General features: G+C 44.9%; 1 protein-coding gene and 1 pseudogene across 10 annotated transcripts in view; both read right to left on the bottom strand.

Moving 5' to 3' along the window:
- The window catches only part of PPP4R1 (protein phosphatase 4 regulatory subunit 1), a 69,879-nt gene extending 63,274 nt beyond the window's left edge, over positions 1 to 6,605 (bottom strand). For 2 of the 10 annotated variants that reach the window (XM_055368633.2, XM_055368634.2), the window contains exons 1-2: positions 6,354 to 6,526; positions 5,566 to 5,610 (exon numbers count right to left, since the gene is read on the bottom strand). In XM_055368633.2, coding sequence (XP_055224608.1) covers positions 5,566 to 5,610; positions 6,354 to 6,516 — 208 coding nt within the window. In that variant the 5' untranslated portion in view covers positions 6,517 to 6,526. Of the gene's footprint in view, positions 1 to 3,796; positions 4,075 to 5,565; positions 5,611 to 5,813; positions 6,008 to 6,353 lie in introns of those variants that run through there. The other 8 variants (XM_055368630.2, XM_055368632.2, XM_031003700.3 and 5 more) reach the window with 8 other exon arrangements.
- A 2,701-nt stretch (positions 6,606 to 9,306) lies between these two features.
- LOC115931535 (uncharacterized) lies at positions 9,307 to 9,419 on the bottom strand (annotated as a pseudogene).
- Between the last annotated feature and the right edge of the window lie 7,574 nt (positions 9,420 to 16,993).

Raw genomic sequence — 16,993 nt, 5'->3', positions numbered from 1 at the left:
AGGTTTATTCTCAGCTCCAATTTAAAAACAACAACAAAACTCTAATTCAAATTTAGGAACTTTCAAATTCTTTTACTCCAAAATATAAAAAAAAGATGTAATACAAACATAGGAGCAAGGTAACAATAGTTTAATAAACATACATTCATTGTTTTGAGGAGACTGAGGGAAAAGGACCAGAAATAATAAACCAGAGATCAAACAAATGTGGCAGCAGACTTCTGAACTTTACCTCCTGAGGTCTATTTATCTTTCACAGGCAGGAACAAACAAAAAGTATGCATTTAGGTGGCTTGGTTTTTTATTTTTTTGGAGGGAGGAGGGCAGTGGATCGTGTAGCTACAGGCCCAAGCATATTTACAAAGGGGTTTTTCTCTCTGTCTCTCTCGCTCTCTCTTTCAATTTTATGTGGGAACTTGTTAGCAGAGGTATCATTAATTGATCCTACACACATGTGGGTACCACTGAAACCATTTTAAAAGCACTCTTTTCTAAGATATCAATGATATTATCTCTAAATAAAGATTTCTCCATCCAGGCTTGTTGGCAGCAGTCAAAACAGGCTACCAGGTCTCACGACTCACCCTCCCAAATCCCTATTTAACAATACTCCTAAATATGATTCATGTTCAAGGGCACCTTCCAAAGGTTTCTGAATGATTCCCTGGCCACTACCAGATACAGCCCCAATATTTTGCTCCTCACCTCCCCCAGCAGCAAGGACTCTACGCTTATCAGAACTGGTTTTGAAACATGGTAGGAAGGCCTGGAGATTCTGCACAGAGTGCGGTCTAGGCGGTTACCCTCAGTTAGTTCTGGACCCATCCTTCACTCTACTTCAACACCACCCTTAAACCCGAAAAACAGCATAATGTAAAAGGATTCCAAAACTTCAATATGAAAAAAGTTTGTTGTATGGCAAACTCAATAACATAGCTTCAAAAACTTTTCAACGTCATATACTTAGTTACAGCTGAGATAAAAGTTAACGACTAAATAAGCTGTCTTATACCCAAGCTCCATCCTCTCTATCATTCTCCAGGTGTAAACTAAACCACATGCAGCATCCCAGATTAATTTTCAAGGGTACTTTAAGAACGAGTTCAAAGAAATTGCCTGTACAAGTTTGGGTTGATCAATATTTTAAACTGGGCCATTTAAGAAAATATTCAAAATATGATATTTAGAATCAGAAGGCCTAGCTTAAAATTCCGTCTAAACTTAGGAGTTTTGTTTCTTTAGTCCCTTTGGGCATTAGTCAACTTACTTATTAGTATTAGAATACCATAGCCTACACATCACAGGACTGCTGTGAAGAATAACCTGTGCATGAAAGACACTGTAAACTAAGCGTTACATAGCCATTCTTTAAAAATAACATTCTTCAACATATTACTTTGATAAAAGCTTAAGTTCTAATGAAACTCCTTCAATGAAATTATTTTTACAAGCATTGGCTCAACAAATCTTAACCGTATCTTAGTCTCATTTCATTTTAGGAATCTACCAACTTAAATGTGAATCAAAATTGCATCTTTGGAAACTAAAACAGAAATCTGAAATAATTTTTTCTAAACATCTACAATTTTGTATTGTCTCCCATTATTTAAGGAACATAATTAAATATAAAAAGTTAAAAAGGGTTTACCCAACTCTGAAATCTGCTGAGATAACCTATATTCAAATGGAGTCACTGGTTTGCTTTCAATTTGAAATTCAAAGTATTTCATGATACAGTACTGAAAGTTTCACTTTTAAACTTAAATACATATGGTTTTTATTGCATTATTCTCCTAAACTTTTTTTTTTTGAGACGGAGTCTTGCTCTGTCGCCAGGCTGGAGTGCAGTAGCACAATCTTGGCTCACTGCAACCTCTACCTCCTGGGTTCAAGCAACTCCCCTGCCTCAGCCTCCTGAGCAGCTGCGACTACAGGTGCACGCCACCACGCCCAGTTAATTTTTTTTTGTATTTTAGCAGACATTTCACCATGTTGGCCAGGATGGTCTCGATCTCCTGACCTCGTGATCCGCCCACCTCGGCCTCCCAAAGTGCTGGGATTACAGGCATGAGCCACTGCACCCAGCCTATTCTCCTAAATTTAAGAGTACCTGATAATGATTTCATTTACTTACCTTTATAAGTTACTTGATAAAAGTTTAAGTTCTAATGAAACTCCTTCAATGAAATTATGTGTATACACACACACACACACACACACACACACACACACACACAAATACCATCCATTTTTCCCTCATTAGGATTTTTTTTCCTCCAAAGGTTATCAGTCAAGTCAGTCTTTGACCAACCTTTTCCCCGACTCTGTGCCTCTGTACAGAGATGGGATTAAAACAAATCAAATCGAAAGACCTGAGACTCTTAGCAATGTCTGGCAATGCCCCTCTTTCAAGTCCTAGACTCCAGCTAGGTCCTTTCCTAGATCATCTGCACAACAGAACTTACTGTCTCTTCCCTCATAGTCCAGGTTCTGCATTTAGGAAGGTCAACCAAGATTCTAGAGTTTGACCAGAAAATAATTTCTTCCCATCCCAAGGGCCAACTTACACCTAGCTTGGCTGAAGTAGTAGGACTTGTTTACAACTACTCTGGAGGTTGGGCTCCATACTCTGGAGTTTTGCCATAGACATAGAAACTCAGGCTCACGAGATAACAACCGTGTTATAAGGGCAGCCCAAGCTCCGTTCCTCTACCTTTGGGTCCTCTACCTTCTCCAGCTTCTCCAGGATGTGACAGCTTTCTCAGTCCTTTACCAACTATCTTGCTCTCTAAGGAGGCACCATGGCCCAGTGTTCCCCCTCATTCTTTCTCCCGTCACAAGAGATGGGAAGTGGTCCTTCAACTGGCCATATGTCCAAAAGTCCTTTGTTCCTGAATATTCTGTGTAAAGGTATCACCTGTAAAAACTTCAGTAACTGAGAAAAATAAGCAATTACTCTAACAAAGCCTTCAACCAAATTATGAATATGCAAATAACTATTGTGCCTTCAATGTCTGTTTTATCCTAAATTAAAATGCACAGGAAACAGAATCTTTAAAAAGTTAGTTGCAGCCGGGCGCAGTGGCTCACGCCTGTGATCCCAGCACTTTGGGAGGCCAAGGCAGGTGGATCACCTGAGGTCGGGAGTTCGAGACCAGCCTGATCAACATGGAGAAACCCCGTCTCTACTAAAAGTACAAAATTAGCCAGGCGTGGTGGCACATGCCTGTAATCCCAGTTACTCGGGAGGCTGAGGCAGGAGAATCACTTGAACCCGGGAGGCAGAGGTTGCGGTGAGCCGAGATCGCGCCATTGCACTCCAGCCTGGGCAACAAGAGTGAAACTCCATCTCAAAAAAAAAAAAATATATAGTTGCGAGCATTGGCAGCATCTTTAAGTACCTTCATTCTGTAAGGTTCAACATCAGTGTTTCCTTCTCTGCTCTTCTTTTAAGCTTCCCTTGCTCTTTTCTCATAACAGCAAACATAATCATAATCATCGCTGTTTACCAGGAATTGTTCCAAGTGCTTCAGAGGCACTAACTCATGTACAGCCTTGAACAACTCTACGAAGTAGGTAATATTTCTTATGCCTACTTACAAATGACAAAACTGAGGCATAGGGAGGTTAAGTGAGTTGCCCAAGTCTGCCCAAAAAGACACTGCTAAGACGAACAGAGCAGCCTGGCTCCAGTGGTAACTGTAATACTGTACTGTACACCTAGATTCAAAACTGCTTGTAAACCACTAGAGGGCATGGGTTGTGCCCATCTTTCTCAAAGCTCCATCCCCAGTACCTGGCAGAGTGTTGAAACTCATGGTTGAATTTTTCACAGGTATGCCTTCCCCTCTACACTGTGCTTCTTGAGGGCTAAGGAAGAAACTGACACTGCATTTCATCCTTCAGGAGTGAGAAGTTTTTGCTCCAGTCATAAATACTTGCTGAATAAATGAATCTTCTATTTACGAAGTCGAACATAAATATAAAAAGCCCTCCTCGAGGTAACATAATCAGGGCCACTTCTCCAGTCCTAACCTGGCAAGAGATCTGAAATCAACAGCTGCCTTAAATAATATCTCAAACTTACTATTAGGCAGATAAGTGGCTTAAGGTAAACATTAAATAAAATGTTAAAGCTGCCCTTCACTACATGAGTACTGCTCCCTTTAAGAGAGCTGTTTTGAGCCACCTCACTAAAAACACAGACTTAGCAAAAGTTTGGATGTGGTTCATTTACTTTAAAGATAAATTACTCGTTTGAGATAATCCATCTAAATAGTAAATCCCCCTTACTTTACTCAAACCAACCAGGAATCTAAAAATTAAGTTTACTCTGAGTAAGGGAACCACATTAGACAATGCGAAGGATTAACTACAGAGTATTTAAAAGAGTAATTTCAAACTGCAGCCATCTCTGAAATTACTTATACAGGTATCAGACAGTCAATCTCAGCATCCAGTAGGCTTTCCACTGAACAGACCACAATCCTACTATGGTTATCATCTCAACTCAGAACAATTTCTTGGTCCCTTATGTATCCCATGATCTTCGCTTATATATTTTGCACACTCTTCATTTTTAAAATGCATCTCAAAACCTATTGATTTTTTGATGGGTCGCTATTTTGGAAGATTAGCATGAATAGAAACTATTTTAAGTTAACTGCAATTTGTCACTTCTTTCAATACAAACCTGCTTAACTCTTTTGTCTTTTCTATCGTGACCCAAATTATTTTCTGAGGCTTAGAAAAGTACATGTAAGACGAAAAATTCCTTTCTAAATATCAATTCCGTCGCCATCAGGAAATGTCAGAAACTTTGTCTTTTTAAAAATAAAAGCGTCAACTCTTTAAAACTTCAGTACCTCAAAGGAAAGCTGCACTGTTAACACTGAAGGAGGGCTGGGTGATTTCTGAACATCCGCATTAAAGAAATATGCTCTCCAAACCTAGTAATTCCTGAGGAGGCCACACCTTCTAACCTTCTCATAATCCACTAATCAAATCGGGAGCAATCTAAAAACTGCTACCAGCCAAAGTAAAATGACAGGTATGTCATCCTCAAACAATCCAAAACCGGGTCGGGGAGCCCAGACGGCTAGCCGGGGCCCAGGCTGCCCCCCGGGCGCTCCTGGAAGAGCGACTCTAAGGAAACACACCTCCCGCGCGAGCCTCTTCCTTCCTAGAGTGACGGGGGAAGGGGACACCAGGGGCAGAAACACACCCAAACCCCACTTCAAATCCTGCCCCACCGCTTCTCCTTCCAAAACAGCCGCGCCACTGCTGAGCCCGCAGGCGATTCGGGGGCGCCGGGAGAAGAGAGCGAAGGGCGGAAAGCGAACTTGGGCGTTACTCCGGGCGTCTCCCTCCCCCAGCGGAACCTGGGCGCGCCGTTTCCTCACGGACGCGAGATTTTCCCCCCAGATCGCCACCCCAGCCCGCCTGGGGCCGCCCTCGCCCACCGTCCCCTCAGCCAGCCAGGGCCCGGCCCAGGCCTCGCCGCCGCCCGCCCTCCCCGGCCGCTCCCCGCGGACTGCCAGGCCACCGCGAGGCCGGGCCACTCACATCCGTCTGCGTCCTCCTGCAGGTCCTCCTGGAGCAGCGAGAGGTCTGCGCCGAGGGGAGAGAAGAAAGGCCCGGTCAGCGCCCCGGGGCCCGGCGCGACGCCCCCCCCGCCCGCCCCCCCCGCCCCGGGGGCGCCTTCCCGCGCCGGGACCCCACGCCGGCCCCGGCCCGGCAGCCACTCAGGGCTGCGGCGGAGGGCGGGTGGGCGCGAGGAGCCGCCGCCGCCCGGAGAACAGGGGGCCACGTACCCGCCATCTTGTGGTCGCCCCCTCCTCCGCGGCCGCCCGGGGATCCGGGGCTACATGGAGCGGCGCGAGCCGGGGAGCCGGTGGACGCGCGCGGGAGGGGCGGCGGGGAGGAGGAGGGCCGGGCTGGCGGGGGCGCGCGCGCGGGGCGGGCCGAGGGCCCGGGCCTGCCGCGGGCAGCGCGGCTCCCAGCCGCCCGGGCCCCCGGCCGCGCCCCGCCCCGCCCCGCCTGCCCCTCCGCGCGGCTCCCGGGCGACCGGCGCTCCCGCCTTCCGCCTTTCCCGCTCCTTGCCGGCCCCGGCCCGGCGACGCGCGCTCACACCCTCCTCCCGAGCCGCCCTCACGCCGAGTGCTGCGGACGGGGGCGCGCAACCTGCCGCCGGCCGGGACCCTGCGGCGAGTGCCGGAACCCGGCCGGGCGGGGCCTCCCGCGGCCCGGCGGCTTTATTGGGTCACCGGCCTCGCCCACCGCCCTGCCAGCCGCAGCCATCTCGGCGGGCGCGCGGCTCGCAGCCAGCGCCCCATCCCCAGGCCTGCACGTACGTCGTCGGCGATCCGGGGCTGGGGGCGGCTCCGAGGTCGTCGGGGCCGGGGTCCCACCTCCTCTTGGAGGAAGCGCCGCCTCCCCACCCGCCCGGGGCCCTCGCCAAGTGGCTGCTAACAAAGCCCAGGGCCCGGCTGCGGGGTGGTTGACTGACAAAGTCATGCCTGCCTAGCCAGCTTCCTCGTGCAGCACGGTGAAGGCTGGGCGCCGGGTTTTTACTCCCACGTCCTGCCAACTCGAGCTGACAAGGCGGGCAATCCACCAGCGGGAGCGTTGGCAGGCCCGGGGTCAGATCCTGATTCAGCCAGTTAATTGGTAGGAGTGGGGCCCATTTGTAGAATGAAGGTGATACCTGCCTCGTGGGGTTATTGGCATTAAATGAAGAATGTAGGGAACCTAGCATGGTTCTTGATGTCTAGGAGGTGCTCGGTGAAGGGTGCCTATGATTCGCTTTGTCTTCTAAATACTTTTGGCAGTACTTGAGGTGTTAAAGTCTGTATCCCAGACTTCATTAGTCTTGTTGTTTTACGTGACTTAAGCGATTAGCTCAAACGCCCAAGTACAAAATGGGGCTAAACCCAGGTTTTCCGACACGGTTCTACCTCCATGGCTCTATCTCCAGCTCCACCCAAGGCCTCCAAAATGGTGGTCTCCTAAAGTGACCAACAAAACACCAAGCTGTGTCATGGTGCCACTTTGGCGATGTGGTCTCTTAGGAGAGGGAATTCTAAGTAGTTAATTAGCTTGTTCCTTTCTACGTTGTAGTCTTGACCAAGGACAATGTGTTGGCATTTAATGCCACTGAAGATTTAAGAGACTAAGGAATCAGATCCTCTGAGATTCCTAAATCTGTGTAATAAAATGGGTTCTACACATAGCTATTCCAAAAAATTCAGTCAGATATTACTAACAAGATAGACAGATTATAATCTGTATGAAATTTCTAGGAGTAATAAAAATCAGAATAGACCCCGTAACCCCGAGTATGTGTCTAATTTTCTCAACTATAAAATAATTAAAACTAAAGGCCTTTCTCTTCCTCTCTTGGTGAATGCCCTTATGTGAATTCAGCTGACACACTCAGAATGACAAAGGAGTTAGAAATTCACATCAACAGCAATTGGTCCCAACTGACTCAAACCATGAGACTTCTGCCCTGCTAAGATACCTTGTCAGTATCTACCACTTTAGCAATTCTGGGTAAATGGGGGAAGAAAGAGCCAAATCAGCTCTTTTTTTTTTTTCATTAAAAAGCAAATTTTTTTTAGAGCCAGAGTCTTGCCTTACGTAGCCCAGGCTGGAGTGCAGTGGCACAATCATGACTCACTGTAACCTCGAACTCCTGGCCTCCAGAGATCCTCCCATCTCAGCCTCCCAAGTAACTGGAACTAAAGGCACAGGCCACTCCACCTGGCCAATTTATTTTTAAAATTTTTTAGGGACATGGTTCTACTGTGTTGCCCAGGTGGGTCTTGAACTCCTGGCCTCAAGCAATCCTCTGGCCTTGGTCTCCCAAAGCGCCAGGATTACAGGTGTGAGCCACCAAACCCGGCCCAAATCAGCTCTTTATTCTAACTGGTGGTCTCACCACAACAACACAAAATCTACAGCGTGCCAACTGTGCTTCAGCCGCTGGATGCACTAAGACAAAACTGTCTTGATCTACACAGTTGAGTTAGACTTAACAGTTCTCAGTGATCATGATAAAATAGGGGCTATGTACCAAATGCTAGCCTAGGATATGGAACAACTAATTCTGCCTTTGGTAGCTAGGCCTCAGTAAGTTTTATCTCAGTATTCTGTGGGAAGGGCAGCAAAGGAGGAGGATCTGTATCATTTTTCTGTATTCAAGAGCTATGCATTTGATTATCATCTTAGCTGAATTACACATTGCAAGAAGTGCCTTTAAGCAGTATGGTTTTTAGATATTTCAGTGATGGTATCATTCATGGTTCAGCACAAGTATGTGTTTTTTACATTTCACTTTCTCTCACTCTCCTTTCTAAAAGAAAGGAGTTTTTAAACCAGTGTTTACAAACTGCACTCTGTCCCCTTCTTCTAAGAAATAGTATTTAAACAAATAATAGCAATCATTATTCTACATACCTTTAACCCAGCTTCACTTATAATGCAGCTCGTGGATGGCAGAGCTGTGTGTTGTCCGTGGTCAGACACACAGGAAGTCTGAATTGTTATCCTGCTCTGCCACTGAAATGTGTAAAATATAGGGGGAGTGTCCCAAGTCATTTTTCTAAAAGCATCATCCAACTATGTAAGTACTAAGGCCTGCATTTTTAAGAATAAGTCCTCTGCCAAATGATAATGAAAGGGTTTTTGTTTGTTTGGTTTTGAGACAGGCTCTTGCTCTGTCACCCAGGCTGGAGTGCAGTGGTGCAGTCTCAGCTCACTGCAACCTCCACCTCCTAGGCTCTGGCAGTCCTCCCACCTTAGCCCCCTGAGTAGTTGGGACTACAGGTGGGTGCCACCACACCCAGCTAATTTTGGTATTTTTTCGTAGAGATGGGGTTTTGCCATGTTGCCCAGGCTGATCTCAAACTCCTGGGCTCAGGTGATCTGCCCGCCTTGGCCTCCCAAAGTGCTGGGGTTATAGGCATGAGCCACTGTGCCTGGCCACAGTGACAATTTTTCTTAGCTCACTGGTTAGTGAGCCTTGGAAATTAATGTGTCTGGCTTTTCAACCACAAACAAACATAAAAAAAAACATGGTGAAAACATTGCTAATAAACAAAACCCACCTGATGTTGCTTGCCACTATCATGTTTGTTAATTTTTGTATCGGTGATTGAACCATTCACTTTTTTCTTCAGAATTATTGTTCCTGAAACTGAAAGTATATAAAGACAGCCCTATTATTTATTGTTTTAAATGATGAAAAGAGAAACAGCCTGAAAAATGGAGAAATACTTACATGATTAAAAATGATTTTTAAACAAATATTTATTTGCTTTTTTAAAATGAAATTTGCGTGTCCTCTTTGCGCAGGGGCCATGCTAATCTTCTCTGTATCAGTCTAATTTTAGTGTATGTGCTGCTGAAACGAGCACATTAAACAAATTTTTACCATTCATTTCATTCATCTTTTTTGAAGCCAGATTGACAAAATGTCCCTCATAGACTCATTTTCAAATAAGAAGAACAATTTTTAGGCCATGTGTGGTGGCTCATGCCTGTAATCCCAGCACTTTGGGTGGCTGAGGTGGGCAGATCACCTGGGGTTGGGAGTTCGAGACCAGCCTGGCTAACATGACGAAACCCTGTCTCTACTAAAAATACAAAAAATTAGCTGGGCATGGTGGCACATGCCTGTAATCCCAGCTACTAGGGAGGCTGAGGCAGGAGAATCACTTGAACCAGGGAGGCAGAGGTTGCAGTGAGCCGAGATCACGCCACTGCACTCCAGTCCGGGACACAGAGTGAGACTCTGTCTCAAAAAAAAAAAAAAAAAAAAGGAACAATTTAAAAAAACTAATTGCCAGTCTCTTGCCTAAAGCCTCCTATACATTTCTATACATTGTATAAAGGTAAGGACAGACGCAGTGGCTCACGCCTGTAATCCCACCACTTTGGGAGGCTGAGGCGGGCAGATCACAAGGTCAGGGGATCGAGACTATCCTGGCTAACAGTGAAACCCAGTCTCTACTAAAAATACAAAAAAATTAGCCAGGCATGGTGGCGGGCACCTGTAGTCCCAGCTACTCAGGAGGCTGAGCCAGGAGAATGGCGTAAACCCAGGAGGCAGAGCTTGCAGTGAGCCGAGATCGCGCCACTGCACTCCAGCCTGGGTGACAGAGCAAGACTGTCTCAAAAAAAAAAAAATTGTATACTTGTGAAATTTTACTTATCCTCCTCTCTATGCTTCTTCTATCTCCCTTTAAAGCTCCCTGTCAAGGTGACATTCTGAATGTGAAGCCTTAGCCTTTCCTAGAGCTTTCATAGTTTTTCAAAGATATTTGATCTCTTTACTCACATCAGCTAAAGAGACATTTTCTCACACTGTGCTTAAGAAAGAAGAGAGAAAGAAAGAAGGGGGGGAGGGAGGAAGGGAAGGAGGGAGGGAAAGAAAGGAAAAGAAAAGAAAAGAGAAGAAAAGAAAAGAAAAAAAGAGAAGAAAAATACCTACAGAACTGAGCTCTATACAGAGTTACCCTGATTCAGGCTGTTCTTTCTACATTTACAGGAGCTGAACACTGCCCCGAGAATGCAACAGAACTTCAGCTCTGTCCCAAGGTCGTCAGCCACAGCTCCAAGTTTCTTAGCATCAGCTTTTTCTGAACAAAATAGTGCATCCTGCTGGAATCACTACTGTAAACTGAGTATAAAGGAAAATAAACCCTCTTTTTCTTATCCACTATGTTCCCTACTCCCGTGCTTTTCCCAGTGCTCCAGGTTAGTAGAGGCAAAAGAATTCCCCACTGATGAGGTACTACATCCTACACAATTTGTTCCACACATTTTAATTTCATTAAGAGAAAACAAAGATGTTTAAACAGTGAGCACTAAATGGATTAGAGTGGCAGTAGTAAATTTCCTTTGTGCCTTTCTCTTAGAATTTAGAAAGCTTTAGTTGCAATCCCATTCAAAGCAATATGGGAGAGGCTTCCACAATGCCTGGCACAGAGTACGTGTGGAGGAAATGCTTATCATTTTAGATGCTTATTATTTTAAATGTTTAAATGTTGATTATTCTGAATCTGAATGGATGAGTCAAGTTGAACCAGGAAATAAACCATAGCAAACCACATATTCAAACCCAGATAAGTTCAGTGGTTAACTGCCCTGACTCTAAGCTCCCTTCACACTAAGGCTGCTCTATGGTAATATGATTCAGAAGAAATTACTTCCATTCTCATTTCACTTCTCTGTAACTGTTTGTAACAAATTGCTTGTGTCTGTGGTCCTTGGTTCCTTCCTTTGGTGGGAAAAATATTAGCACAATGACACAATACAATTCCCAGACTAGATAGCTAATACATTTTCTAACTTTTTATTTGGAAACAATTATAGATTTACATGAAGTTTCAAATGATGTGCCAGGATGTCCTATGTCCCTTTCACATCAGTTCCCCCAATGGTAATGTTACCGTATATATGAAACATTTTTCAGAGCGTGTGCCAGGCATTATGTTAAGCGCTTTTTCTTTTCTTTTCTTTTTTTCTTTTTTTTTTTTTTCTGAGATGGAATCTCGCTCCATCACCCAGGCTGGAGTGCAGTTGCACAATCTCAGCTTGCTGCAATCTCAGCTTGCTGCAACCTCCGCCTCCTGGGTACAAGCGATTCTCCTGTCTCAGCCTCCTGAGTAGCTGGGACTACAGGCGCCCACCACCATACTCAGCTAATTTTTATATATATATATATATTTTTTTTGGACAGACAGGGTTTCACCATGTTGGCCAGGCTGGTCTCAAACTCCTGACCTCAAGTGATCCACCTGCCTTGGCCCCCCAAAGTGGTGGGATTACAGGTGTGAGCCACCGCGCCCAGCCTGTTAAGCGCTTTTATGTGCTTTCTGATTTATTTAAAACAGCCCTGTGAAGTAGAAATTGATATTACCATTTTAAAAATAAAGGAAATCGAAGCTCAGAAAGGTTGGGTATTTTGACAAAGATCAAAAAGCAAATGGGGGCTTGGCACAGTGGCTCACACCTGTAATCCCAGCACTTTGGGAGGCCGAGGTGGGTGGATCATTTGAGGCCAGGAGTTCGAGACCAGCCTGGCCAACATGGTGAAACCCTCTCTCTACTAAAAATACAAAAGTTAGCTGGGTGTGGTGGCACATGCCTGTAATCCCAGCTACTCGGGAGGCTGAGGCACTAGAATCTCTTGAACCCAGGAGGTGGAGTTTGCAGTGAACCGAGATCACGCCGCTGCACTCTGGCCTGGGTGACAGAGTGAGACTGTCTCAAAAAAAAAAAAAAAAAAAAAGCAAGCAAGCAAGCAAGCAAATAGGGGAATTAGGATTCAAACACTGGAATCCTGATACTAAATAATGGCAATAGCGTTTGCATATCCTCACATTCATTGCTTTTCTGTCAAAATGGTCCTTCGTCAACTTCTTTCGCGTTAAGAGAACTTCTAGTCTTTCAACATGTATGGTCTTGGTATAATCTCTAATTCCATCTAAGTTATCACTGTTCCCTGAGGATTTTGTCATTGAAACATTTTAGGAGTCACCTCTTCACTCCGTTTCTCACTCAATATCCTGACCAATATATTAACCACTTCAAAACCATATTAATAACTTTTTAACTAGCCTGTTTCAATTATTCTGGCCAAGGATAACAAAAATTATCTTTCTAATATAATATTTTGTTCATCACAATTCTGTGAAATTCCCAAGCAAGTGCCTTAACAGTGTCCTCTCACCAGCTGCCCTTGGCTTGAATGGCTGCAGTTTACCACCATTTCATTATTCGGACAAGTCATCCAGGTAGACAATCTTGAACTCAGGTGCCAACTCACTTCTCCCTCAAATGATGTTCTTGGTTTTTTAGGAGGTTTTGTTGTTGCTGCTGCTTGTAGGTATGTGGCAGGTGTTGGGAGGGGTGGAATTCTACATTTTTTTTTTTTTTTGAGATGGGGTCTCACTTTGTTGCCCAGGCTAGTCTTGAACTGCTGGGTTCAAGCAATCCTCCCACTTTGGCCTCCCAAAGAACTGGGATTACAGGTGTGGAACCACCATGGCCGGCCGGAATTCTACATCTTTGTAACATTTATTCTTTTCTGAATTTTCCAATTACAAAAATACATGTTCTTGGAGTGCCCAGAAAAGTATAAGGAAAAAATTAAAATCTCCAAAAATTTAGAGATAATACCCCCAAACAGTGTATGTTTACCTATTTTTTAAAGCTTTCAAAGTCCTATATTTAAAAAAGTTTAGCCTAGGCCGGGCGCGGTGGCTCATGCCCGTAATCCCAGCACTTTGGGAGGCCGAGGTGGGCGGATCACGAGGTCAGGAGATTGAAACCACCCTGGCTAACACGGTGAAACCCCGTCTCTACTAAAAATGCAAAAAATTAGCCGGGCGTGGTGGCAGGCGCCCGTAGTCCCAGCTACTCGGGAGGCTGAGGCATGAGAATGGCATTAATCTGGGAGGCGAAGCTTGCAGTGAGCCAAGATCGTGCCACTGCACTCCAGCCTGGGCGACAGTGGGAGACTCCGTCTTGGGGGGAAAAAAGAAAAAAAAGTTTAGCCGGGCGTGGTGGCTCATGCCTGTAATCCCAGGGCTTTGGGAGGCTGAGGAGGGTGGATCACCTAAGGTCAGGAGCTTGAGACCATCCTGACCAACATGGTGAAACCCTGTCTCTACTAAATAATAATAAAAAATTAGCCAGGTGTGGTGGCACATGCCTGTAATCTCAGCTACTTGGGAGGCTGAGGCAGGAGAATCTCTTGAACCTGGGAGGCAGAGGTTGCAGTGAGCCGAGATTGTGCCATTGCACTCCAGCCTGGGCAAAAAGAGCAAAACTCCATTTAAAACAACAACAACAACAAAAAACAAAAAAACCCAAAACTTTAAATAGCTTTATTGAGATATAAATTATAGACTATAAAATTTACCCATTTAGCTGGGCGAGGTGGCCAATGCCTGTAATCCCAACACTTTGGGAGACCAAGGCAGGCGGATTGCTTGAGCCCAAGAGTTCAAGACCAGCCTAGGCAACATGGTGAGGACCCATCTCTGCAAAAAATACAAAAATTAGCTGGGTGTGGTGATGCACGCCTGTAGTCCCAGCTGCTCAGGAGGCTGAGGTGGGAGGATGGATTGAATCCAGGAGGCGAAGGCTGTAGTGAGTTGTGCTCATGCCACTGCACTCCAGCGTGGGTGGCAGAATAAGATCCTGCCTCAAAAAATAATAATAATAAATAAAATAAAATGTACCTATTTAAAATGTACAATTCTTTAGTTTTTAGAATATTCAGTTATGTGACCATCACATCTAATTTGAGAACATTTTCATAACCCCAGAAAGAAACATGTATCATTAACAGTCACTCCTGATTGCCACTACAACAACCCCGGTTCTGCGTAACCAGTAATGTATTTTCTGTCCCTATGGATTTCTCTATTCTGGACATTTCACATAAATGGATTTGTATAATACGTGGTCTTTTGTGACTGGCTTCTTTCACTTAGCTGAATGTGTTTAATATTCATCTATGTTTTAGCATGTATCAGTATTTCATTCTTTTTTTAAAAAATTCTTTTTATTAATGTCTATTGTCCATTGTATGGATATATCACATTTTATTTATCCCTTCACCAGCTGATGGACATTTGGATTGTTTCCTTGTTTTAGTTATTATGAATAAGGCTGCTATAAACATTCATCTACAAGTTTTTGTGTGGATATATGCTTTCAATTCTCTTGGGTATATCCCGAGAAGTGGAATTGCTGGGTTGTGTGTTTTCTTTCATTTGTTTGTTGTGTTTTGTTTGAAACAGGGTCTCACTCTGTTGCCTAAGTTGAAGCGCAGTGGCACAGTCAAGGCTTACTGCAGCCTTGGCTGGGTTATCTGTTAACTCCATCTTTTTTTTTTTTTTTTTTTGAGATGGAGTCTTGCACTGTCGCCCAGGCTGGAGTGCAGTGGAGTGATCTTGGCTCACTGCAACCTCCACCTCCCAGGTTCACGTCATTCTCCTGCCTCAGCCTCCCGAGTAGCTGGGACTACAGGCGCCCGCCACCACGCCCAGCTAATTTTTTGTAGTTTTAGTAGAGATGGGGTTTCACCGTGTTAGCCAGGATGGTCTCGATCTCCTGACCTCGTGATCCGCCCGCCTCGGCCTCCCAAAGTGCTAGGATTACAGATGTGAGCCACCGCGCCTGGCTGTTAACTCCGTCTTTACTACTTTGAGGAACTGGCAATTGTTGTCCAATGCATCCACGCTATTTTGCATTTTCATTAGCAATGTATGAGGGTTCTAATTTCTCCACATCTTCCTACGTAAAATGTGTCTCATCCAAAGTTAAGCTGTCAGTATTCACAAATGACATGATTATATATGTGGAAGATACAAGAATCTACAAATAAACTACAAAAAGTGAAAATAGGTATCCTAGCACTTTGGGAGGACGAGGCGGGCGGATCACGAGGTCAGGAGATTGAGACCATCCTGGCTAACACAGTGAAACCCCATCTCTACTAAAAATACAAAAAATTAGCCGGGCATGGTGGCGGGTGCCTGTGGTTCCAGCTATTCAGGAGGCTGAGGCAGGAGAATGGCGTGAACCCGGGAGGCGGAGCTTGCAGTGAGTCGAGATCGCGCCACTGCACTCCAGCCTGGGCGACAGAGTGAGACTCTGTCTCCAAAAAAAAAAAAAAAAAAAAGTGAAAATAGGCTGAGTGTGGTGGCTCACGCCTATAATCCCAGCACTTTGGGAGGCCAAGGCAGTAGAACCACTTGAGGCCAGGAGTTCAAGACCAGCCTAAACAATATAGCAAGACCCATTTCTAAAAAAATGTAAAAAATAGCCATGCGTGGCAGCGCATGCCTGTAGTACTAGCTACTCAGGAAACTGAGGTGGGAGGATTACTTGAAGCCCAGGAGTTCGACACTGCAGTGAGCTATGATCATGCCACTGAACTCCAGCCTGAGTGACAGAGCAAGATTTTATCTCAAAATAATAATAATAATAAACTTAAAGTTTAAAAGTAAATTTAGCAGTCATTAGACACAAGATCAATTCTATATCTATTATATAACTACTCAATAATTATAAATAGAATTAAAAATTTTAATGTTACTTGCAATAGCATTAAGAAGGTTGAATCCTCAAAATGAATCCTAATGAAAGATGTGCAGGACCATTACATAGAAAACTATAAAACATTATCAAAGAAATTAACTTGATGAATTCTTAAGAAAATGATAGCCTGGCTGGTCGTGGTGGCTCACACATGTAATCCCAGCACTTTGGGAGGCCGAGGTGGGCAGATCACCTGAGGTCAGGAGTTCGAGACCAGCCTGGCCAACATGGTGAAACCCCTGTCTCTACTAAAAATACAAAAATTAGCTGGGCGTGGTGGTGGGTGCCTGTAATCCCAGCTACTCTGGAGGCTGAAACAGGAGAATCTCTTGAACCCAGGAGGCGGAGGTTGCAGTGAGCCGAGATTGCACCACTGCACTCCAGCCTGAGCGACAGAGCGAGACTCCATTTAAAAAACAAAAAATGAAAATGATAGGCTACGTCAAGACCACAGATTAGAAAGCTCAATTTTATGAAAGGTCAATTGTCTTTCAAACTGATTTATAGATTCAATTCATTCCTGATTAAAATCTGAGCCAATTTTGTTGTTGTTGTTATTGTTGTTGTTGTTATTGTTGTTGTTGTTTTGAGATGGAGTCTTGCTCTGTCTCCTAGGCTGGAATGCAGTGGTGCGATCTTGGCTCACTGCAACCCCCGCCTCCCAGCTTCAAGCAATTCTCCTACCCCAGCCTCCCGAGTGGCTGGGATTATAGGCTTGTGCCACCATACTTATCTAATATTTGTATTTTTAGTAGAGATGGGGTTTCACAATGTTGGCCAGGCTGGTCTTGAACTCCCGATCTCAGGTGATCCACCACCTTGGCCTCCCAAAGTGCTGGGATTACAGGTGTGAGCCACTGTGCCCGGCCTA

The sequence above is a fragment of the Gorilla gorilla genome, chromosome 17 (genome assembly GCF_029281585.2).
Source record: "Gorilla gorilla gorilla isolate KB3781 chromosome 17, NHGRI_mGorGor1-v2.1_pri, whole genome shotgun sequence".
Lineage (NCBI taxonomy): Eukaryota > Metazoa > Chordata > Mammalia > Primates > Hominidae > Gorilla > Gorilla gorilla.
This window is presented reverse-complemented; position numbering and strand designations above follow the sequence as displayed.